This window comes from Bubalus kerabau, chromosome 5 (genome assembly GCF_029407905.1).
Source record: "Bubalus kerabau isolate K-KA32 ecotype Philippines breed swamp buffalo chromosome 5, PCC_UOA_SB_1v2, whole genome shotgun sequence".
Classification (NCBI taxonomy): domain Eukaryota; kingdom Metazoa; phylum Chordata; class Mammalia; order Artiodactyla; family Bovidae; genus Bubalus; species Bubalus kerabau.
In genome coordinates this window covers 106,705,193-106,729,281 of record NC_073628.1, presented here as the reverse complement: position 1 = coordinate 106,729,281, position 24,089 = coordinate 106,705,193, and the positions used below count along the sequence as shown (strand labels likewise).

The 24,089-nt window shown below is 48.8% G+C and overlaps 2 protein-coding genes across 4 annotated transcripts in view; one reads left to right on the top strand and one right to left on the bottom strand.

Moving 5' to 3' along the window:
* LOC129653193 (chymotrypsin-like elastase family member 2A) overlaps positions 1-2,720 on the top strand; it is a 16,292-nt gene extending 13,572 nt beyond the window's left edge. Inside the window, exon 8 of the mRNA XM_055582626.1 lies at positions 2,622-2,720. Within this exon, the coding sequence (XP_055438601.1) occupies positions 2,622-2,639 (18 nt within the window). The 3' untranslated portion in view covers positions 2,640-2,720. The remainder of the gene's footprint in view (positions 1-2,621) is intronic.
* CASP9 (caspase 9) lies at positions 1,723-24,089 on the bottom strand. Of its 3 annotated transcripts, none has more exons than XM_055582623.1 (9): positions 23,919-24,089; positions 18,457-18,853; positions 13,823-13,857; positions 12,758-12,934; positions 12,035-12,124; positions 10,729-10,876; positions 6,561-6,740; positions 5,824-5,933; positions 1,723-3,867 (listed from the first exon to the last, which is right to left on the bottom strand). In XM_055582623.1, exons 1-9 carry the CDS (start codon positions 24,048-24,050, stop codon positions 3,775-3,777), a joined length of 1,362 nt encoding a protein of 453 aa, XP_055438598.1. In that variant the 5' UTR covers positions 24,051-24,089; the 3' UTR covers positions 1,723-3,774. The 3 variants fall into 3 exon arrangements, 2 of the variants coding, with proteins under 2 accessions (XP_055438598.1, XP_055438599.1); XM_055582624.1 differs by having other exon boundaries at positions 1,723-3,624; XR_008714970.1 differs by having other exon boundaries at positions 3,849-3,867; positions 6,472-6,740.

Sequence of the window (24,089 nt, the reverse complement as noted above, 5' to 3'; positions counted from 1 at the left end):
CAGGACTTTGTGTTTCAGACCAAGACAGTCCAGGTAAATGGAGCTGAGTTGGTCCCACTACAACTGCGACTGTGTCCTGTGAGCTCAAAATCAGTTCCTCACAAACTTCCAAACCAGCTAAATTCCTATTTTTTTTTTAAAAACAATGGATAAACATTCATTTATAATGGAAACCAGAAAAAAATTGTATTAAAAAAAAAAAACAAGCACCAATCTTGGGAGCAGCCATGGATATAATCAATGGTAGGTGGAAACAGCCAAAGCATGGAGAGATGTCACAAGAAGGGCAGGCCTGGGGGGTACCTGGGGGAGGGATTAAGGTGTCGTGCCTGATGATGGATGTTTGGGAGAGGCGGGGAAGAGGAGGACACTGTGCTGATTGGGGTGCTGATTGGGGGCACTTTTACTTTTTTCCTTTCTTGTTTGCGCTGGTCTTCCTTGCTGTGCGCAGGCTTCCTCTAGTTTCAGTGAGCTGGGGCTACTCTCCCGTTGTGATGTGAGGGTTTCTCATTGCAGTGGTTCTCTTGTTGCAGAGCATGGGCTTCCGTAGATGCGGCACATGGGTGTAGTTGCCTCTCGGCATGTGAATCTTCCTGGACCAGGGATCGAACCCATGTCCCCTTGCATTGGCGGGGGGCACAGCATTGCCACCACCTCAGTTTGCTCTTCTGTAAAATGGGACTTCTAGATCAAGACTCACTCACTCTTTTAGGAGCCAGAACAAGTGGGAGTTGTAGGGTCAGAGCTCTCAAAGACGGGAAAGTTGGCATCTGATTTCATTATTTTAAGTTGAATTTACAGAGAGCTGTTTAATTAAACCAAACCAACACTCCATTATAAAATCAAATATGACACCACAGCCGTGAGCATGCGGTCCCAGGAGGAGGACAGCACTGTCCAATGGGCAGTGTCAAAACAAGCAGGTGGCCGTCTCCGAGGTTTCCCATTAATACTTGCTGCTCCTTGCTCATTTGTCTGTCTGTTGGCGTATCTTTTGCCAACAAGTGGTTATAGGCACCAGAGGTTCCTCAAAAGTTTGTTAGAGAAAATGTAAAATCAAGACGAGAGTGGCCATTAATTTACAAGATTTTTTTCAGTCAACTGGGGAAAAGCTATGATCTCGTCCTGGCAGAGGAAAACCCGAGTCCGACTTTGGAGGCGCCACCAGCATTTCAAAGGAGCCTGGCCCACGATGGATTAGATGGGAGGATAAGTAGGGTGTTTTCCAGCCAAATCTGAGGATGCTCTCCAGCCCCAGCTGCTGTGTGAGTCACCAGGCAGCTGGCCCTGGCAGCACCTTACTGGGAGCAATTGTCCTGTCTTCTGGTCCCAATATCAGCTGTTCCCAGCCACAGACACACGCATAACAGAGCAGGCCTCAGCTGAAAGCCTGATGTCAGAGGGGATCAACAAGGCTTGCGAGGCAGCTGGGCAGGGGTCCTGCGTTCCCGGGACAGCAGTCAGGGTAGGCACTTGTGCCCATGACAGATTCCAGGAGCAGCAGAGCCAAGCTGCCAGCTGTCCTCTGGGGGAGGCCACCCCGGCAACTGCAGAGGGGCCAGTGGGACCTTGCGGTGGTCCCAGCCCGGGGGGCACACCGTATGCAGCCCGGAGTTCCAAATCCAGACAGGTGACAAACAAGGTCAGGAGCTGCAAAGTTGACAGGAGACAGGTGGCCGGGGGCGTTCATCCTTTCAACAGATACCAAATGAATCATCAGTATTCACCAGCTTTATTTTTATTTCAGAAGGTAATACATACTCTTGGTAAAAAATATGAAAAGAATATAGGAGTGTATCAAGTCAAAAAGTAGACACCCTCACTTATATGACACCTGCAATCCCCCCATCCACACAACATTTGGTGTGTGGTCTTCTTGATTTACTTAGGTTCATCTATAAAACATTTATATATGTACATATAAACATGCTGTCTTCTAACCAAAAATAGGATTTTACTTCTCATACTGTTCTGCAACTTGGTTTTTTCACTTAACACAGTATCGCACTATACATGTGAGCCCATATATATCTATTCATTCTAAGTAAGATTCCATAGTATGAATATAATGAATGAAGCTTTCATCTCTTTTCCTATTTTCCCCTCTCACATGGCTGCAATGAACATCCTTGGACATACATCCTTGCACTGGTCAGTCTCTACGCTACACAGATCCTGCAGCATCAAAGGATCATGGAGCTGGCACATTAGAATGTTTAATACATGCCAAATAGCTTCTGAAAACGGGTTACAGCCCCTTCCATACTGCCTAACAGTGCCTGGCAAACAGCAGCAATTGTTAACAATTTCGGGTCTCTCAAATCTTTTGAGAAACAAATCACATCTACAAACATGCCCATGAGTTCCCAGCCCTACTCCACCTCCGCCCTGAAGCCCAAACTGAACTGCTGGCTAAGATTCCTTTTTTACAGGAAATCCATTTAAAGCTGTGATGACATCTTTTCTCCCAAGCACCATTAGAGCTCCTGGGGAGAGCTGCTTCAACTCCGGCTGCCTGATTCACACAGGCAGTGCAGAGTGGGGAGGGAGAAAGCTGAGAGTCTGCACACAAGGCTCTGCTCTGTTGAGTTAATCTGATTATTTTCTTGTGTGTCCTGCAGGTGATTGAAAATAACTAACCACCAGAAGTCCCTGGGACTGTTTCAGACTTGGAAAGCTCACAGGAGAAAAGTAACAATAAAGTGACAACTACTTGAATCACATCTTGGTGAGAGTCTTATTAGCAAACCCTACTCATGTCTAGGGCCCTGAAAGCAAGAAACAGGCTCGGGGTCTTTAAGCTGAATTTACAGGCTCAGCAAGTGGGTGGGGGATCGGGGGGTACAAGGGTCCTGAAGCCAGGAAGACACAGGCTGGACTCAAGAAGGCCCAAGTCTGGCCGTGTCTCTCCACTGGTTAATTGTGTTCCGTGGACAAGTGACTTAACTTCCCCTAACACACGGCTCCCACCCCAGTCACTTCTTGGGATGGGGTAGGGGGTTCAAAAGAAATAAGAGCTAGGGAAATATTTCCCAAATATTTCCCAAAAAGCCACAGTCTCCTTTATATAAGAAACAATAAAAAGTTAGAGCAAAATAAGGGGGAAATGGGTGAAAGAGAGTCCATATTCACCTTTTTATTTTTTTAAAGAACACTGCAATATAAAAAAACTTGATAATTTTTAAAATTTCATTTAGGATTTATAGATTCTAGCTCTTCAGATTCTGGTAGCCCTAAACTGATCTAAGAGAGATGCTGGTTTGTTTGTAGCCAAAATTTCCTAAAGATCAGTGGTTCTCCAGTAGGGGTCTATGAGGAAGATTTGGCAATGTCTGAAGACACGTTTGGTTGTCAAGACTCAAGAGAGGTGGGTGGAGGCCAGGCTGCTCAACATCCCACAGTGCACAGGATGGCCCCACAACAAAGGATTCTCTGGCCCCAGTGTCAGCTGTGCCGAAGCTGAGAAGCCCTGATGTAGAGAAAACACAGGGGTCACAGGCCCCAGCCACTAGCCATGAATGGGTCACGGGCAAAAAGCCCCACGATGTCCACGGCATTCTGCTCCTCCTCCTCCATCGCTGGTCATCTGGCTCCAACTTGGAAGCTACTAGGACTGTCTGCCACCTGTGGGGAAAGAGCAGACCCTCTACAGGCTACAGAATCCTCCGATGGATATCGGCCACAGTTGTAGGAAAGTCCAGGCCTTAGCCACAGCCAGAGCTGGAGCAGGAAGGTTTCAGGGTGAACGGTAAGGCAGGGTGAGAGGTCCTGATCTCAGTATGTTTTAAAGAAAAGTTTTTTCCGGAGGAAATTAAAACAGCCCGGGATCTGTTTGTAAATTCCTTTCACTGAAACAGCATTAGCGACCTGTGAAAACACAACCACAGGGAGGCCTGTGAGCTCTCTCCACTGAAGGAAGAATTCCAAAGCGGGGCTGTGGGGAATGCGCACCAAGTCAGAACTTTAAAAACAACTCTAGGGACTTCCCTGGTGGTCCAGGAGTTAAGACTTCGCCTTCCACTGCAGGGGATGCAGGTTCGATCCCTGGTCAGGGAGCTAGGATCCCACATGGCTTGTGGCCAAAAAACCAAAGCAGAAAACAGAAGCAATGTTGTAACAAATTCAATAAATACTTTAAATATGGTCCACATCAAAAAAGTCTTTAAAAAAATAAAATAAAACAAAAAATAACTCTGGCTGCAGCCTTCTTGAGTGTGTGTATGTGTATGCGTGTGCTGGGCAGGGGGTGGAGATAAGGGAACAAGCATCTCAACTATAAGTTTAGAGAAGTCAAAATTCACCATAAAAATAACAAAATAATGCCATTTGCAGCAATATGGATAGACTTAGAGATAGTCATACTGAGTGAAGTCAAACAAAGACAAATACCATAAGTGAAGTGAAGTTGCTCAGTCGTGCCCGACTCTTTGTGACCCTGTGGACAGTAGCCTACAAGGCTCCTCAGTCCATGGAAATTTTCCAGGCAAGAGTACTGGAGTGGGTTGCCATTTCGTTCTCCAGAGGATCTTCCTGATCCAGGGACTGAACCTGGGTCTCCCGCATTGCAGGCAGATGCTTTACCGTCTGAGCCACCAGGGAAGCCCATATATGCACTACTATAAAATAATAACCAATAAGAGCCTACTGTATAGCACAGGGGACTCTACTTAATAGTCTGTGATGGCCTATGTGGGAAAAGAATCTAAAAAGAGTGGATAAATGTATGTGTAACTGATTCACTTTGCTGTTCACCTAAAATTATGAATAACACAACATTGTACACAACTATACTCCAATAAAAGTTTTCTAAAAAGAAAATTCAAAATTCACAAAATTCAAGTCAGATTAAAAGGTCTACATGAAGAAAAGTTGAGAGAAGAGACCAGGCCCAGGAGTTGAGCACATTACTTAACCCTGATGGGCCCCCAACTGCCTGTGAGACTTTCTCCTCCACGGCCATGGCTCATGGCACCTCTGGAGTCCTGCCAGGGATGGCCCTGCACCTGCTTTTCTCCTCTCCTCTGCTCAGCAAAGCTGAGCCAGAGACTCCCCAGGAGAAAGGAGTAGTCGGAGCCCTCACAGCCCCTTCTCGTGGCACAAAAAACCTGAGCAGAGCACGAGGGGACCCCCCCACATGTTCTGAGCCCCTTGGAGGAGCAGCCACTCTGAGTGGGGCATTGTCCAGCCGTGCTTGGCTATTCTCACTGGGGCATCCCAAGTCGGGAGATACTAAAGGGATTCCTGATTCTTGAGGGTCAAGAGTAAAGACTACACAGAGGGGCTGCGGGTACAGGCCTGCAACCTGCCATCAGGGGCTGTGCTCGGGTACTGGGCCATCCCATGCTGGCAGTGAGGACTGGCTCCATCAGTGGGGAGTGTGAGAGGTGTCAGCCTGGCACCTCAGAGGCCAGAGAAGGCTGTCTTTGGCATAATGAGCAAATGTCACTGCAGGCAGCGTTGCTGTTCGTTGTTTTAGTCACTTAGTCGTGTCTAACTCTTCTCAAGCCCATGGACTGCAGCTTGCCAGGCTTCTCTGTCCATGGGATTCTCCAGGCAAGAATACTGGAGTGGTGTGCCATGCCCTCCTCCAGGAGATGTTCCTGATCCAGGGATCAAATCCGCATCTCCTACTGGCAGGCATATTCTTTACCACTGAGCCACCAGGGAAGCCCCACTACAGGCAGTAACGTCGTGCATTTACAGAAGCAAAAGCATCAACCCTCAGGGCAAGCCTTTGGCTTGCAGAAGAAATCTCTGGCTTGGGCTTGGGGCCCTGCTCACCCCCACCCTGGGGAGGACACACTGGCCCTCCAGCAGCCTCACCCTGAGGAGGAGGGTCTGAAGGTCCTCACAGTGAGCCCACTGCTCAAAAATGCTGTCCAGGGTCTCGATGTACCAGGAGCCGCTCTTGGTATCCCTCCAGGAGACAAAGCCTGCAGAAAGAGAAAGGCTGAGCTTCGCTGGGGAGCCACCCTCCCCACGCAGGTGGGCCCACCCCCAGACCTTCACTAATGTCCATAGCCCCCCAGAGCCTGCATCTCTGGGCTCTGCGTGATCTTATTTCATCCTCGCCACCACCCTGTGACTTTGGTTAGGGTTCTTGTTTTCCCAACAAGGCAATCCAGTCTTGGAGAGGTCAAATGAGTCTTCCAAGGGATAAGAAAGAAGGAAACAAACATTTGTCACACCTGCTGTGTGCCAGACACTGGGCTCAGCAGTGGGCCAGCCACCTTGTTAAAATCACCATGATGATCCCAAGGTACAGTTAATATTCCCATTTTAAAGATGAGAAGACTGAGGCAGGGCCAGGACAAGGGTGAGGAGACTAAGGCACACCGAAACAAGGGTGCTTGCCTCCTTCCATTGTGCGTTCTAGACACCTTGACTGCCTCGCCCTGAGCTGAAGCTCAGAGAGGCGAAGTAACTTACTCAGGGTCACAGAGGCAACAAAGCGGCAGAACCAAGACTCACACCCAGGTCTTTCCTTCACAGCGCTGCTGCTTCCAGGGCAGATGAGGGGACTTGCCAGCTAGAAGGACGAGGTCTCCGGATCCGCTCACCTGGGAAGGTGGAGTAGGACACCAAGATGTCGCTGGGCGTGGGCAAACTAGACACGGCATCTGGCTCGTCAATTGAACGTGGGCCTTCCTGGAATGGGGTAGCATCCGTCTCAGGGTTGCTACTGGGGGTCTTATCTTCAGGGGAAGTGGACTCCACCTCAAACCCGTGGTCTTTCTGCTCTGCAGGAAGCGGAAACAGACACAAGTTGTCAGTGAGACACCCAGACCAGGGCTCCCACTTCTCCGAGCCACCAGCCCTGAGAGGCCTGATCCCCTCTGGAGCCAAGGGCCTAGTGCAGGGCCAACATGAGCAGGAAGCCTCAACAGGAGCTCCACTTTTACTAAAACAAAATTTTTACATGTTCATTCAATAAAGTGGGGGCGGGGGGGAGCAAGAATGCAGACATTTTAAAAACAGCAAAAGAAACCAGTTAGAAGGCATACACGTCAAAGAACTGGAAACAGGTGTTCAAACAAGAACTTATGTAGCAACGTTCATCATATTATTCACAGCATGCAAAAGGTAGAAACCACTCATGTGTCCAGGGACAGATGAATGGAGGTATAAACATCCAATAGAATATTACTCAAGCTTAAAAAGGGATGAAATACTGCATCATAATACAATGTGGATGGGCCTCCAGAGTAAACTTTCGCCAAATATCAAAGGCCACATGATATCCTGTTTATATGAAGTATCCAGAAGAGGCAAATCCAGAGAGAAGAAAGCAGATTAGTTGTTGTTAGGAGGGGGAATGGAGTGACTGCTATCGGGTATGCAGTTTCTCTGGGAGGAAAATGAAATGTTCTAGAATTAGATGGTGATGGTATTCCCACAACATCATGACTGTACTGACAACCACTGAATTGAACAATTTTAAACAGTTAAAATGGCAAATTTTATTTTATGTCATTAAAGATCAAGTCACAGGCTTCCCTGCTGGCTCAGTGGTAAAGAATCAGTTTGCCAATGCAGGAGACACAGGTTCAATCCCCAGTCTGGGAAGATCCCACATGCAACTGAGCCCGTGCACCACAACTATCGAGCCTGTGCTCTGGAATCCGGGATAACTTAACTACTGAAGTCCAGACACCCTAGAGCCCAGCTGTGCAACAAGAGAGGCCACCTCAATCAGAAGCCCATGCACCACAACTAGGGAGTGGTCCCCCACTCACTGCAACTGGAGAAAGCCTGTGTGCAGCTACAAAGACCCAGTACAGGCAAAAATGAAAAAATAAAAACTCAAGTCACATCAGGGAGTTCCCTGGAGGTCCAGTGGTTGAGTTACCACACTTGTATTGCAGGGGCAAGGGTTCGATCCCTGATGGAGGAACTAAGATCCCACAAGCTACACCACCAAAACGAGAGAAAGAAGGCACCTAAAAAGAGCTTCAGTAAAGACAGGCAGAGGGTGGAGGGGCCCAGAGGCTTCTGGAGCAGGCGGCTGTGACCCAGTCTCCCTTGCAAGAAGGGAGAACAGTCCTGCGGGGAGAAACGGCACCTATCAGGCAAGTCCCAGGGCAGGAGAGTGGGAGGGTTTGTGTGGCTGGATCCATGGTGGGTAATAGCAAGGAACGAGGGAGGTCATGGTTCATGGGACAGAGATAGGCCAGATGGCTCTGGAAACCCCACAATAATAACCCCCATGTCGACTGACCTCTCACCTGAAGCTCAGAAACGTGGTAATCTGTGATCTCACGGCTAATATGCAGGGGACCAGGACTCCAGCCTACATTCTTCTGGCTCTCAGCTACCCTGCTGCTTCCCATGGGGGCCCCCCAAGCCTGCACGGGGGGTTTCTTAGATCTGTGAAAACTGGACTGCAATCCCAGGTCACTGCTTCCAGTTGTCTTCTTGACCAAGATTCTGGAATCCAGCCTGGGTTCCAGGAATGACTTGAAATGGAACAGGGAAGGGCACCTGGGACGGGAGCGTGGGGCTGTGGGTCCGCTCGGGGCAGCAGGGTGCAGTGGGGGAGGGGCACTTCAGTGAGGGGGATGCCACAGGAAGGGCTGAAGGCAACAGGGCGGGCAGAGGGGCTGCCTCTGAAAATGGAGCAGAGACGATGGGCTCTGGGAGGGGAGGATGGGGGACAGAGGAAGAAGGGGGCCAGACAGGGGATATCAGCTGTGCCTCGACTCACGCGTCATCCCCCTACAAATGTGAGGGGAAGACCTCACCTACGGGTCATGCAGGTAAGGCACTGCTTTCTTCTTAAGGAGCCTCACTGACTCAAAACCCCTGCAAGGAAGCCTGACTTCCCATGAGCATAAACACAGTGGGACGAGGAGCCATTCCCTCAGGACATAAAATCCACAACCACTGTCGTCCATGATTCCTCCTTTCTGGCCTCTCAGCGTGACCTCCAAAGTTCTGGGGGGGTCATGCCCAAACCTCAGGCCCCTCTGCTCTGGCCAAGGTCACCACACGGCTCACTCACTGACATTTCACACCAGAGCTACTGACTCTGAGGTGCGTTCTTCCACCTTGGTGCCCACGCTCTCTCTTAATGAAGGGGCAGATGACATTTAGAAGATTTTTAAATTGTTTTAAATTGCAACAACAGTGAATCTTAAAATAGCAGCACGAGTCACCAAAAGCCAGGGCAGACCAGTTCAGAGACATGTAACAACAGGACACCTCACCAGAGGCTGGCAGAGATCCGCAGCCTTTGGGTATTTCTGGTCTCAGCTGATGGTGGCGCCCTCACGTGGCCACAGCGTTAAACACATGATCCCACGGCATTAAAACACAAGGGGGCGAAGCAGGGACCGGAATTTCAAATGCCATGCGTGGTAAGTCGCTTCAGTCGTGTCCGACTCTGTGCGACCCCATAGATGGCAGCCCACCAGGCTCCCCCGTCCCTGGGATTCTCCAGGCAAGAACACTGGAGTGGGTTGCCATTTCCTTCTCCAATGCATGAAAGTGAAAAGTGAAAGTGAAGTTGCTCAGTCGTGTCCGACTCTTCGCGACCCCATGGACTGCAGCCTACCAGGCTCCTCCATCCATGGGATCTTCCAGGCAAGAGTACTGGAGTGGGGTGCCATCGCCTTCTCCGAATTTCAAAGGTGGCACCTTAATTACTGCTTTCCAGCTCAGGAGTTCTCCTGTTCTCAGTTAATTGTTTGGTTTAGTTTTTATTGGTGGAAGTCTACATTACTTCAAATTTTGCTCACAGATATTTTTATATGGTTTTATTTCAAAGTCAAACAATTAGAATGCACAAAAGATGCACGCATACTACGGGCGTTGTGTCAGGCAGGGGCCCAGCTGTAGGGCAGGTGGGACTACCCTGCCCTCAGAGGGCTGACCAAGGGATGAGGCCGTCTCAATACTAGGAGAAAGTGCTAAGGCAAGGGAAGAAGAGGGGCTACAGGAGAACAAGGGCCAGTGAACCCTGACTCTGTGCAAGGAAGGGGATATTCAGGGAAGACTTCCTGAAAGCAGTGACAATAAATTGTAACCAGAAGGATGGATGATTAAGAGTTGGCCAGGAGATAAGGCAGAGGGGTGGCACATAGGAAGGCTGAGGAGTAAGCCAGAGCCTGACATCCTAGGAAGCTTGAGCAGTGCTGGGGTGGGCACAGCATGCCAGGCGGGGGAGGCAAAGAGGTCAGGGCCAGTTCACCTGGAGATACCCTCATGTCCCATAATCCAGGACACACAATGTTCTTCTCTCTTCCCTTTTATTTTACAAGAAAACCAGGTAACAGTGAAGTGGGGCTCAGGTTTAAAATCAGGACATATAGCAAAGCTACAAACAATCTAAATAATCCTTAAAAATTACTGACTCCCTAATACCTAAGCCTTTAAGAATTCCAACAGTTAATCCGGCAGTGGCCTCCCTTTCTCTGTAACAGTGGCAGGGAGGCGGGTTAATGGAGGTCAGGAGAATGACAGGAGGCAAGGAAAATGAAAGAAGTTTCCTCTTTCCTCTGCGTTGTTTTCGCCAAGTCTGAGGTTCAAGTGGCCACAGTTGAATGATCCCCTGATGCTACAGCATCATGAGATGCAAACCTCTAAAAGTTAGACAGAGTTCAGGCTACTCCAGCTAGATGGAGGTGCCACTTTCGGACAGCAGTGAGCATGTTTGGGACCCCCTGGATGCCTGGATCGACCTCTACTTTCCCACTAGCCTCATTGGCAGCGACACTGAGGACTGCTTACCTCCACCACAGGCCTGGATGAAGAAGAGCTTGGGCTTCCCTCCCAAGCTGGGGCAGCCAGTACCATTGAAAGTGTTCACAATTCTCTCGACGGACACAGGACATCCATCTGTGCCATAAACAGCCCCTGGGAACTGCAGGTGGCTGGCCTAGAAGACCAAGAACTCTGGTGACAAACCCAAGAAGTTACGGTAGGAATCCAATGGCCTGTTTGTGCAGAGGCTTTGTGGGGACCAAGCATTTAGAAGGTTCCACCGGGGGCGCAAGGCTGAGTGAAACACAGCAGGTTGGTCCTGGGCAGCCTCAATTCCAAGGGTCTCAAGCTCACATGCCTATAAGCACCAGATAGCCTAACTCAAGAACACTGGCCAGCTTCCTCTAGATTGGTTGTTCTCAAAGTGTGGTCCCTGGACCAGCAGCATCAGCATCACCTGGAAACTTACAAGACATGCAAATTCCCACCCAGATTTCCCAAATCAAACCTGGGTAGTGGGGACCAGAAATCTGGCCCTTCGGGTACCTCTGTTAAGCTACATTAAGAATGACTACTCTAAAGCAATTCCTCTTAAACTTTGTGTTTACAGGAGTCTTGTCAAGGCACAGGCTCTGAATGAGAACCTAAATTCTCCTGAGCTGCCAGGCGATGCCCATGCTGCCGTCCAGGGGCCACGCTGTGAATGAAAGGACCAAAGCGGTGGCCCCAGCCCAGCATTTTGCTCTTTGAGGATAAGGGCCTGATGGGTCAGACCCTTGTGGTTTTTCAGGACAAGCTGAAAATCGTGACTTCCGTGCTACAGTTGCCAGTTTTGAAAACACTGTACAATCCACTGGGGTTGTTACCTCTGCTCTGTCCAGCCCCTCAACTCAAAAGATGAGGAAACTGAGGCCCAGAAAGGGGGAGAGCCTTGGCCACCATGACCCAGCACATTAGCGGTCAAGGCCAGAGTGGGTCCCAGCGTCCCAACTCACAGCCAGCAGCAAAGGGCCCGGAACAACATCCAGCAGGACCAAGACAGGAGCTGGGAGCTCTCGTAAGCTGTGCCCTGCTCGGAACAAAATCCAGCTTACCTCTTCCTGCCTCTCCCAGATGGTTTTTCCCAGGGTCACAGCCCTCCCACCCAGGCAGGAGGAGCACCCAACTCCTCAGAGGGCCAAATGGCTTCTGAGAAAACAGCAGGGGGTGGACAGGGCCCTGTGGCTCTTCCCACAAAGGCCAGGGTGTCTTGGATATAGGAAGGGACGAGGCTCCTGCAGGGCCTCTCAGGGCAGCCTTCCTGGCACCTGCTAGAGAAGGTGAGGCCACCTACCTGACAGCCGTGAGACAGGATGACCACCACGCAGCAGTCCAGAGCGCTGTGGTCCCGCCGCGCCAGCTGCATCAAAGCCTGGACCATTTGCTACAAGAGAGGGCCGTGGGTGAGCCTGACCACTGACAGATCAGGCCCTCATCCTGGGCCAGTCCCCTGCTCCCAGGGCCAGCAGTGAAGTTAGGACAGTCACAGTGATCACAAGAGAAGATAGGGGAAGAGATGCTGGGCTAGACACTCTTTATCTACTCCTACAATGTCCCTGGTGGCTCAGATGGTAAACAATCTCCCTGCAATACAGGACACCTGGATTCAATCTCTGGGTCGAGAAGACTCTGCAGGAGGAAATGGCAACCCACTTCAGTATTCTTGCCTGGAGAATTCCATGAGCAGAGGAGCCTGGTGGGCTACAGTCCATGGAGTCACAAAGAGTCAGACATGACTGAGCGACTAACACTTACCTAACGCAACCCTAGGAGGTGAGCACAGTTCTCACTTTATAGACAGAGAAGCTCAGGCTCAGGAGTCACACGGGGAGCGGGGGAGTCAGTCCTCAACCCGAGTCTCTGAGTCTGGAGCTCTCGCTGATAACCACTGAGCCATACTGCCTCTTGCGGTCCTCCAGACTGAAGGGCTCGTCTTGGGGAGGCGCTGGCTTTCAGGGGCCCTCTTTAGGACACTACCCCATGAGCCCCCGTTTCTGTCCGTGCACAGGGCCCATACCTTGGCAGTCAGGTCACATTTCACCTCCACCGCAAACTGCAGCCGGTGGAAGCGTCGCTGCATCCTCTCACAGTCGATGTTGGAGCCCGTGCGGGCCCTGAGCCCCGACTCGAGGCAGAAGTTCACGTTGTTGATGATTAGGCAGTGGCCGCAGGGGTCTGCATTCAGGACGTAGGCCTGCCCAAGCAGAGGGAGCAGCGTAAACCAGGGTCTCGCTGCACTCCTCGGGAGAGAAGGCAACCCCCTGCGTCTCACCCATGGGAGGACAGTCTGGAGAGACGGGACAGAGCCCGCAGTCTGCCTCACTCTGAAGCGGGTGTCTGGCATCCACACCACACACATAGCTGTGTGACGGACGATCAGCTAAACCTGGGACAGAAGATTAGCTCCCCTCAGAGTACTCAGGATGGAACCGCTAGCTGAGAAATCCAGCTCCCCTAGACACTGGCCCCCAAAGGACCAACAGGTCGCCCAGGCCTGGAGAGTACTGACAATCGCGTGATCAGCTCTGCTGGCAGACTCCTGCCCAAGGCACCCTTGGAGAGTCTGAGGCCACTTCCTCTCAAGGTTCAGTGTTTCTCTAGTAATTCTCTCTCACAACAGCCTGGGTTTTTTTGCTGCTGTTGTTTATGGCACTCTACAATATTTACACTTATATATTTCTTTGTGTGACTAGTCTCCGCTAGGCTGATGGCTCCACGAGTGCTAGAAACTTGAGTGATTGGTTCCCAGGTGTCCTAGTGCGAAGTCCAGGCTGACACAGGGGAGTCACACAATAAATACTGAGACTGAGACAGGCAGTGGCTTGGTCCAGGGTAGGTGCCACAGCCGATTCTCATACTGACCCCTCCTTAGAGCTAACCCAACTTCACAGGTGAGGAAAGAGCAGGGTTAGACAGTCTGCTTCAGGAGAGCTGTACCAGGGGCAGGGCGCTGTAGGGGACCCAGGACTGAGCTGGGCTGAGCTCCTGGGGCTCCTGACACAGCTGCAGGAAGGACCTGGGAAGCAGAGAGCAGAAGAGCCGAAAGCCAACACAATCGGCCCCAAATGACATGAAGACTCACCAGATCGGCATTTCCCTTGGCTCTGTGCTGAGGACCTGGAGAGAGAAAGAGGGAAGACGTGAATGTCAGGATCCAACAGAGAAGGGACAGGGACCCTGTGAGGACACCTCCCACAGAAACGCAGAGGAGCAGGAGCTCAGGAACTCCCGGGGGCTGCTGGTGAAGTCAAGTGGCACAGCCACCTTGGGGAACTATTTAGAAGTTTCCAAGGGTTTCCCTGGTGGTACAGTGGATAAGAATCCACCTGCCAATGCAGGGGACACAGGTTTGATCCCTGGGATGCACCACAATGACTGAAGACCGTGCAATTAGAGCCTGTGCTCCGCAACAAGAGAAGCCACTGCAATGAGAAGCCCATGCACTGCAAGGAAGAGTAGCGCCTGCTCGCCTCAACTAGAGAAAGGCCACGCACAGCAACGAAGACCCAGCACAGCCAAAAATAAATAAATAATTTTTTTAAAGACATTAAAAAAAAAAAAGAAGTTTCCAATAAGGTTGAACACACACCTACTGTCTGACCAGCAACTCTACTCCCAAGTACAGAGCCAAGAGAAACGAGCACAGTGGGCACCAAACAACTTGGCCATGAATGATCATTAAAGCCTTATTCACACTCCCTGAACTAGAAACAACCCAAACATCCAGCAGCAAGTGGATGCGTAAGCCAATTGTGAGACAACTATACAAAGGGACACGACAGAGCTTAAAAAGGAAGGAGATACGTGCAACACCACAGATAACTGCAAAACACCATTCCGAGTTTTTAAACAGCCAGCAGAGTGCATATGGTGTGGTTCCATTTATGTGAAATTCTAGAGCAGAGAGACATAGGGAAGCTCCAGGTCTGTTCCCTCTCTGTGGGATCCATGGAGCCCAGCACACAGTAAAGTGAAAGTCGCTCGGTCGTGTCCAACTTTTTGCAGCCCCATGGTCTATACAGTCCATGGAATTCCAGCACACACCAAGTACCTGAAGAACGAATAAATGATAAAGGTGTGATTTTTCTTTCTGTATCAAAAGAGTTTTCATTTCAATTAGCAAGAAGTCAACTGACCACCAGCCTACAAGGTTATGGGACTTTTTCTTTTTTAAATAAATAGACATTGACCATAACCCAGTCATGCCAGAGACTATACTCATGATCCAACCATAGTGCCATTCATCACTCAGAGAGGGCCTGGACCTTGTTAGGAGCTATTCTTTTGCCAGTTTAAAAATCATGCCATAAATGCATTCACATTCCATCTTTTAAATTAAAAACGGTTTTACCTATCCTGAAGACTCCTATTAGACCACAGATTTAATTCTTAAACAACTGCTCATTTCCAAAATTCCACTGCACTCCCAAAAATACCATTATCTACTACGTATCCAGACATGAGAATTGGACCATAAAGCAGGCTGAGGACTGAAGAACTGATGCTTTTGAATTGTGGTGTTGGAGAAGACTCTTGAGAGTCCCTTGGACTGCAAGGAGATCAAACCAGTCAATCCTAAAGGAAATCAACTCTGAATATTCATTGGAAGGACTGATGTTGAAGCAGAAGCTCCAATACTCTGGCCACCTGATGCAAAGAGCCGACTCATTGGAAAAGACCCTGATGCTGGGAAAGATTGAGGGCAAAAGGAGAGGAGGCAGAAGAGGATGAAATTAGATACTGACTCAGTGGATATGAACCTGAGCAAACTTGGGGAGATAGTGAAGGACAGGGGAGCCTGGTGCGCTGCAGTCCATGGGGTCACAAAGAGTCGGACACGACTTAGTGACTGAACAACAGCAGCAACCAATGCTGAAGAATGTGTTTATTTCCTGAACTGGCAGTAATGATCCACAAAGTGAGAGAGTAACACCATCAAAACGGCAGAATAAGAGTTTTCTACCACCTTCATTCTCCAATAGAACACTGATTTTTGACAATTACCCACAAATAAGAATGCCTTTGTGGAAGTCCAAGAGTCTAGCAGAGAAGTTGTAGTATGCCGATGGTGCAAAATTCTAATTACATAGGACACATTGAAGAATAAAGACTAGAGGAAATTGCTCCTTCTTCAAAGACAGCAACACAAGACTTTGAGGAATATGAAAAACTAAGGAAACAAGTACCACCAAAAACACACAATGGAATCTATGATTTGCCCAATAAAGAATTCAAAATTGTTGTTAAGGAAGCTAAGTGAGCTATAAGAAAACATAGAAAGACAATATATATACCCAGAAGTGGAACTGCTGGATCATATAGTATTACTATTTTTTTTTTCAAGTATTAGGGCTTCCCAGGTGGCTCAGATGGTAAAGAATCCACCTACAATGCAGGAGACCTGGGTTCAGTCCCTGGGTTGGGAATATCCCTGAAGAAGGGAATGGCTACCCACTCTGGTATTCTGGCCTGGAAAATTCCATGGACTATATGGTCAATGGGGTCACAAAGAGTTGGACACGACTCAGCGACTTTCACTTTCACACCTGAAAGCTGCTGAGCAAGTAAATCGTAAATGTTCTCACCACATATACAAAAAAAAAGTGTTAGTTATGTGAGCTGATAGATGTGCTAACTAGCCTTAGTGTGGTCATTTTTCCATAATACATCCAAGTACGAATCATCACCTTAAACTTACACAATGTGCTATACATCAATTATATCTCAATGAAGATGGAAAAATGTTTTGCAATTTTTACCTAAAAAAAAAAATCTACAAAGCAAAATGGTTGCTCTTGAGAGGTCCATAGGCCACAGCGACATGTAGAGGGAGTAAACTGAGAAAGGTACCAAAAGAAAGAGGTGGGGAGGGAGTTCCCTAGTGGTCCAGTGGTTGACATGAGTTCATTCCAGGAAGATCCCACATGCCTCGGGGCAACTAAGCCCATGTGCCAAAACTACTGAACCTCAAACCCTAGGGCCCATGCTCCGCAACAAGAGAAGTCACTGCAATGAGAAGAGCAGGCCTCACTTGCTGCAACTAGAGAAAGCCCGAGTGCAGCAAGACCCAGCACAGCCAAATAAGTAATTTTTTAAAAAAGAAAGAAAAGAGGTAAGGAAGGCTGTAGGCAGCAGTCACTGCACTAACAAAGGCAGGGAGGGGTTCTAGTCCCACACGGAGGATAGAGTAGTCAGATATAACATGCATGAAACCCATTTCTCCCAAAATGACAGCTTCCAAGGGGACAAGAAGCACATATGGGCAAGTGTGTCTGCAAAAGACTCAGTCATAGCCTGAGCATCACTGAGCACATGCCCAGGGCTCCAGCAGAGACAGAAGGCGGGAAACACACCCCCTCTGCTGCCCAAGGGAAGGAAGGGTAGATGTCCTAGTGCTGGGCCTAGGCAACACAAATCACACACAGAGCACTTCCCCGGTCATCCAGTGGCTGAGACTCCAAGCTCCCAAAGCAAGGGGCCTAGGTTCGATCCCTGGTTGGGGAACTTGATCCCACGTGATGCAACTAAAGATCCCACATGCCACACTCAGTAAAGTTAACCATTACTAGTAATATTATTATCAGCATCCATACCATGGCAATGGCTAACTGGGCAACCATGAAACAGAAAGTGCTAGGTCTCCACATGCTGCCATGGAAACAAAGCCCTAAGAAAAAAATCACATGTGCATCAACAAGAGAATGGGTAAATAAACCGTGGACAATTCAGAATAAGAACTACCTCGCAATGAAACAGAATTAACTTCTGATACACACAACAGCATGAGTGAATTTCACAAATATAATGATTGCAAGAGAAGCCAGACTCAAAGAGTACATAGGATTTCATTTGCACTGAAGTTCAAGGACAAGCAAAAGGGATCTGTGGCAATAGAGATCAAAATAGTGATTCCTTTGGAAGGGGGAAGAATGGGAATAGACTGGAAAGAAGTACAAGAGAGTCTTAAAGGACACCAGAATGCTCTATATGGTAATAATCTGGAGCGTGGTTATCTGTGTGTTGCTGTTTGGTCGCCAAGTCATGTCCAGCTTTTTGCAGTCTCATGGACTGCAACCCGCCAGGCTTCTCCATCCATGGTGTCTCCCAGGCAAGAACACTGGAGTGGGTTGCCCAGGGATCAAATCCACGCCTCCTGCAGTGGCAGGCGGATTTTTTACGGCTGAGCCACCAGGGAAGCCCAATTGGTAAAAACCATCCAGCTGCAGCCTTTGGATTTATGTATTTTACTGGATGTAGCTTTGTGACCATAGGCAATTACTTCACCTCCCTGGGTCTTGGGTTCCTCATCAACAAGAATGGGTCTAATGATGCTCCGCCTCGCAGGGTTGTTGTGAGGAGAAGAGGTAAGGGTATGTACAGCACCTACTTGAGACAGACTCTAATAGACGCCTCCTTCCTGCCCCCAAGCCTGTGCTATTCCACTCAACTCACCTGGACCCAAAGGCAAATCACAAACACTAGATCGATCTGGAAACACTGATCAAAGCCCATGACATGAAAACCAGACTTCAACACATGCTTTTCAGAGGAGGGGCTCTCCTGAACCCCTACCGGAATATTCCACCCATCCCCCATGAGTACTCAGAAAGACAACATCAAAATTAAGTTTTGAAGCTCACACTACCCAGCTGTACCACTGGTCACTTGTCAATGACCACTTGGTACACCCACCCACCACCCTCTCTTGGTACTCACAGACATCAGTGAATCCTCTAGAACCAGTGTCCACTGGCCTGGGTACCTCTGGTCTAAGAACCTCAGGCCTGAGCTTGGCTGGCCAGAGCGCCTCCGGCCCCAGCACCACTGGAGCGAGTTTTCCTCGGCTCGGCTTTGATGGGTCCTGCTTCATCACTCTCAGCTCCTCTGGTTTGAGGCCCTCTGGTCCGAGCACCACCGGCTTGAGATCCAGGGGTCTGATGGCCTCCACATCCTGTTTTGCTGCTTGTCTGCTGGTCTTCAATAATGAAGCCAGAGTGTCCTGGCCTGTGTCCTCCAAGCAGGAGATGAACAAAGGAAGGGCCTGACTCCCTCGAGTCTCTAGATCTAGGATCAGCTGCCTGGCCTGATCGCGCCGAGATCCTGAACCTGCCCTCTGTTTGGAAAGAAAGACATGTCACTATTATCCACACACTTTGCTTTGATTCTCACTCTGACCCCCCAATTCCCATCTACCTAAGTCTAAACAATCAGGCACATGGGCAAAAATTGAGCCTGAGGTTACTCTGAGCACAGGCCACCTGCCAGTCTTCATTTATCTATTCAATCTCTATGTCGGGGATGTCTACTGTGTGCCCAGAATGGGCCAAGTGCTGAAAATGCAGGAGAGAACAGTCTGTCTTCATGGAGTGACTTCTAGTGGAGGATGTAAACAGGAGTTTCCCTGGTTGTCCAGTGGTTAGGAGTCTGCCTGCCAATGCAGGGGACACAGGTTCAATCCCTGGTCCAGGAACTAAGATCCCACATGCCACGGGGCAACTGAGTTTGCATGCCACAGTTACTGAAGCCCACATGCCCTAGAGCCTGTGCTCCACCACAAGAGAAGCCACTGCAATGAGAAGCCCATGCAGTGCAACTGGAGAGTAGCCCTCACTTGCCACAACTAGAAAAAGTCCATGCATAACAAGAAGCCCGTGAACTGCAGGGAGAGGTCTCAGCCTGTGAGACCCAGTACAGCCAAAAACAAAAACTGATAAATAATGGGGAAAGCAAAAAAAAGACAAGACAATGACACAGCAAAGACAGAAATGCCAGAAGGAAAATCACATGGGGCTGGAAGGGTACAGGTGCACTCAGCCCAGACTTGAGAAATCAGGGAAGCCTCCAGGAGGGGCTAGCTTGCCTGAGCCCCCAGAATACTAAGAAAGGAATAGTGAATTCAGAGAAATGGGAGATTAAGTTGGGCAGGAGAGAGATCTTTGCACAGCCATGCCAAGAAAGCTGTGAGAGCTACGTAAGAGCTTTAAGAAAGAAGTTACAGTGTCTGATCTGCCTTTTAAAAAACTCATCCTGGGGGCAAAGTGGACAGTGGCAGGGAGTGGCCACAGCCAAGTTAGGTGGTGGCAAAGACTTACAGCTGGAATGGAGAAAAGTCAGAGGACAGACAAAAGAAATAAGGAGGGGAAATCCACAAGACTTGGGCATAGATTGGGTGGACTGTGAAGTTACAGGAGTGGTCGAGGTTGACAAGTGTCGGGATGGTGAGATCAGAGAAGGAGACAGGGAGCAGGAGGAAGATGCTGGTGCTGGTTCTCCTTTGAGGCCCAACTCTGGGCAAGTTCCACAGGGATAAGATACCACCCTGTTCGCAAATATCCTACAGCAGTGTGATCCAAGAGAATTTTTCATGACAATGGAAATCTTTATCTGAGCTGTCCAAAATGGCAGCCATTAGCCACATGTAGCTACTGAGCACTTGGGTCATGTGACTAAGAAACTGCCTTTTCTGGGTTCAATTTTAATTACTTATATTTACATTTAAATAGCCACATGTGACTAATGGACACTCCACTGAGTAGCACGTGCCTCAGTCAAGTCCAGCTCTTTGCAACCCTATGGACTGTAGCCTGCCATGAGATTTTTCAGGCAAGAATACTGGAGTGGGTTGCCATTTCCTTCTCTAGGGGGTCTTCTTGACCCAGGGATTGAACCTGTGTCTCTTATGTCTCCTGCACTGGCAGGTCATTTCTTTACCACTGGCACCACCTGGGAAGCTCCTTGAATAGCACATATTTGTACTATCACTGAGATGATTAATTTTCATTAGCAAAAGTTAGCTACATGACTACTTTTCTACAAGTAAGTTATGGGGTTTTGATTTCTCTCAATGTTTACAAACACTCACAGACACGTGTTAAATGCATCATTTCATTTAGTCCTCCTCAACAACCTTGTAAAGAGGTTAAATTACAATTACCCCCACCTTAAGTATGAAGGAAACTGAGTTTAAGAAAGTTGCTGCAACTTGCTAATATGTAATATGTCACAGAGCCAGGATGACAGCCCAGATCCACGTGGTTCTGCCATACTAGGAGTGGTAAAATGGTGGCTCATTGTTCATAACACATTCTTTAAAAATTCTGAATTTGTTACTAACATTTATTTTTAATTTTATATTGGAGTACATTTGATAATAATGTCTTAGTTTCAGGTATACAACAAAGTGATTCAGTTATACAAGTATCTATCCTTTTTCATGTACCAGACCACCTTACCTGCCTCCTGAGAAACCTGTAGGCAACAGTTAGAACCAGACATACAACGGAACTGGTTCAAAATTGGGAAAGGAATACATCAAGATTTATACGGCCACCCTGCTTATTTAAATTGTGTGCAGAGTACATCATGTGAAATGCCAGGCTGGAAAGCACAAGCTGGAATCAAGAGTGCCATGAGAAATTTCAACAAACTCAAATATGTAGATAATACCACTCTAATGGCAGAAAGTGAAGAGGACTAAAGAGCCTCTTGATGAAGGTGAAAGAGGAGAGTGAAAAAGCTGGCTTAAAACTCAACATTCAAAAAACTAAGATTATTGCATCCAGTCCCATCACTTCATGGCAAATAGATGGGGAAAAAATAGAAACAATGGCAGATTTTATTTTCTTGGACTCCAAAATCACTATGGACAGTGACTGCAGCCATGAGATTAAAAGATGCTTGCTCCTTGGGAAAAAAAAAAATATGACAAATCTAGATAGCACATTAAAAAGCAGAGGTCTATAAAGTCAAAGCTATGGTTTTTCCAGTAGTCATGTATGGATGTGAGAATTGGACCGCAAAGAAGGCTGAGTGCCCAAGAATTGATGCTTTCAAACTGTGTTGGTGGAGAAGACTCTTGAGAGTCCCTTGGACTGTAAGATCAAACCAGTCAATCCTAAAGGAAATCAACCATGAATATTCATTGGAAGGACTGATGCTGAAGCTGAAACTCCGATACTGTGACCACCTGATGCAAAGAGCCAGCTCATTGGAAAAGATCCTGATGCTGGGAAAGATTGAAGGCAGGAGGAGAAGGGAGTGACAGAGGATGAGAGGTTGGATAGCATCACTAACTCAATGGACATGAGTTTGAACAAACTCCAGGATATAGTGAAGGACAGGGAAGCCTGGGGTGCTGTAGTCCATGCGGTCACAAAGAGTCAGACACAACTTAGCAACTGAACAACAATTCTTTTTCAAATTGGTTTTCCCTTTGGGTTATCACAGATTATTGAGCAGAATTCCCTGTGCTATATTTGCTAACATGTTAAATCAGGAAACAGGAATTCCCTGGTGATCCAGTGGTTAACATTCCTCACTTTCACTGAAAGGGCCTGGGTTCAACCCCTGGTCAGGGAACTAAGATCCTGCAAGCCTCAGGGCGTGGCCAAAAAAAACAAAATAATTTCCCACTTGAAATGGCAACCCACTCCAGTATTCTTGCCTGGAGAATCCCATTGACAGAGGAGTCTGGGCTACAGTCCATGGGGTTCCAAAGGGACAGACATGACTGAGGGACTAACACTTTCACTTTTCTCAATATAAAAGATCTGGCAACACTGGGCCAGAATTCTTGTATATGATCATACTCAGCTGGAGTCGGAGGGCAGGGCAGAGGCTACCCATTCTAGTGCCCACCTATTGTGCCTCCAAGGACATTCAAGTTTATCACTCCTGTGAATGTTCCTGGTAGCAAGCATAAGGCCTCAAATTATTTCCACTCCTTAGTACACAGCAGATGCTCATAAAAGTTCTCTTAATATTATACATTGGTGACTTCCCATATGATATTTGTCCTATTAAAGACTTCCTCAGTGGTCAGGCCAAGTTCCTGGATGATGCAGAAACTGGCCTGCAAGCAGCCTACAGGGCACTATGCAAGAGCCTCTAGGAAGCCACACATTCCCACTGTATCTCCTGGTAAGAAATACATCCTGTTCCCTCCTGACCTCACAGGCCTGTGATGAGGGTCCAATGTGACAAAGACATGACAGTGCTTTTAATGAGAACCTCAGGGACTTCCCTGGTGGTCCAGTGGTTGGGGATCCACCTGCCAATGCTGGGGACATGGGTTTGATTCCTGGTCCAGGAGGATCCCACATGCTGCAGGGCAACTGGACCCATGCTCTGCAACTACGGAGCCAGCAGTCTAGAGCCCTTGAGCTGCAACAAGAGAAGCCACTGAAATGAGAAGCCACTGCAACTAGAGAGTAGGCCCACTTGCCACAACTAGAGAGAGCCTGTGCATAGTAACAAAGACCCAGCACAGCCAAAAATAAATGCTTTTAAAGAGAACCTCAAATGTTTGATTTTATTATTCTCTTCATTATCTGCAGTAGGCCCCTCATCTCCAAACCCCTTAAAAGACACATAAAACATGAGGGGCTGGCCAAGGAGGACAGGGCAAAGACAGGTACCATCTGATGTGTCCTCATTCTGTGCCTGAAGCTTTTCTGTTTCACAACCCTTCTCTCTTTTAGCCCTCACGGCAGTATGACGTTTTTCCCATTTCACAGCATGGGAAACTGAGGCTCAAAGAGGGTACAATGCCAGGCAGTCAGACCTCCCTAGTGGGTGCTCTGAACCTCCACCTCCGTGCATGCTCAGAAGCTCAGTCATGTCTAACTCCTTGGGAACCCCATGGACTGCAGCCCACCAGGCTCCTCTGTCCACGTGATTTCCCAGGCAAGAAAACTGGAGTGGGTTCCTTCTCTAGGGGCTCTTCCCCACCCAGGGATCAAATCCATGTCTCCTGCCTTGGAGGTGGATTCTTTACCACTGAGCCACCTAAGAAGCCAGAACCTCCACCCCAGAGGAGGAAAAAACAGGTATGCCTCTAGACAGGCATCCAGCACTGCAGCAGCTCACAGGTGTACTCTGCTCGTGCAAGGCGTGTAATCGCTTTAGCAAACCCTCAGAAAGGTGTTCGGGGGTTGTTTGGTTCCTCTGGGAAATTTAGCAGGCTCGACGCCCTAGGGGAAAACGGGGTTCCCTCACGATGGTTCCCCAAAGGGAAGGGGTACTGTGTGACACAGACCGGGGGAGACGCAACGGGAGGAGGCGAGGGCGGGAGCCGGGCCATTAAGTCACGATGTGGCTTCAGCAACCCTCTCCGCGAGGCCTCGCAGTCCCCAACTGTGACCTGAAGTCTGCGCTGCGCGGGAAGCTGGGGACCGTACCTGAATGTCCTCGATCATGTCGGGAGTGAAGAGCTCGCGGCTCAGCAGAGCGTCCCAAAGCGAGGCAACCTGCAGCTCACTGACCAGCCGCACCCGGTACCGCCGCAGGAGCAGCCGGTCAGCCTCGTCCATGGCGGAGAGACGGCAGGGACCCCTGTAGCCTCTGTCCGC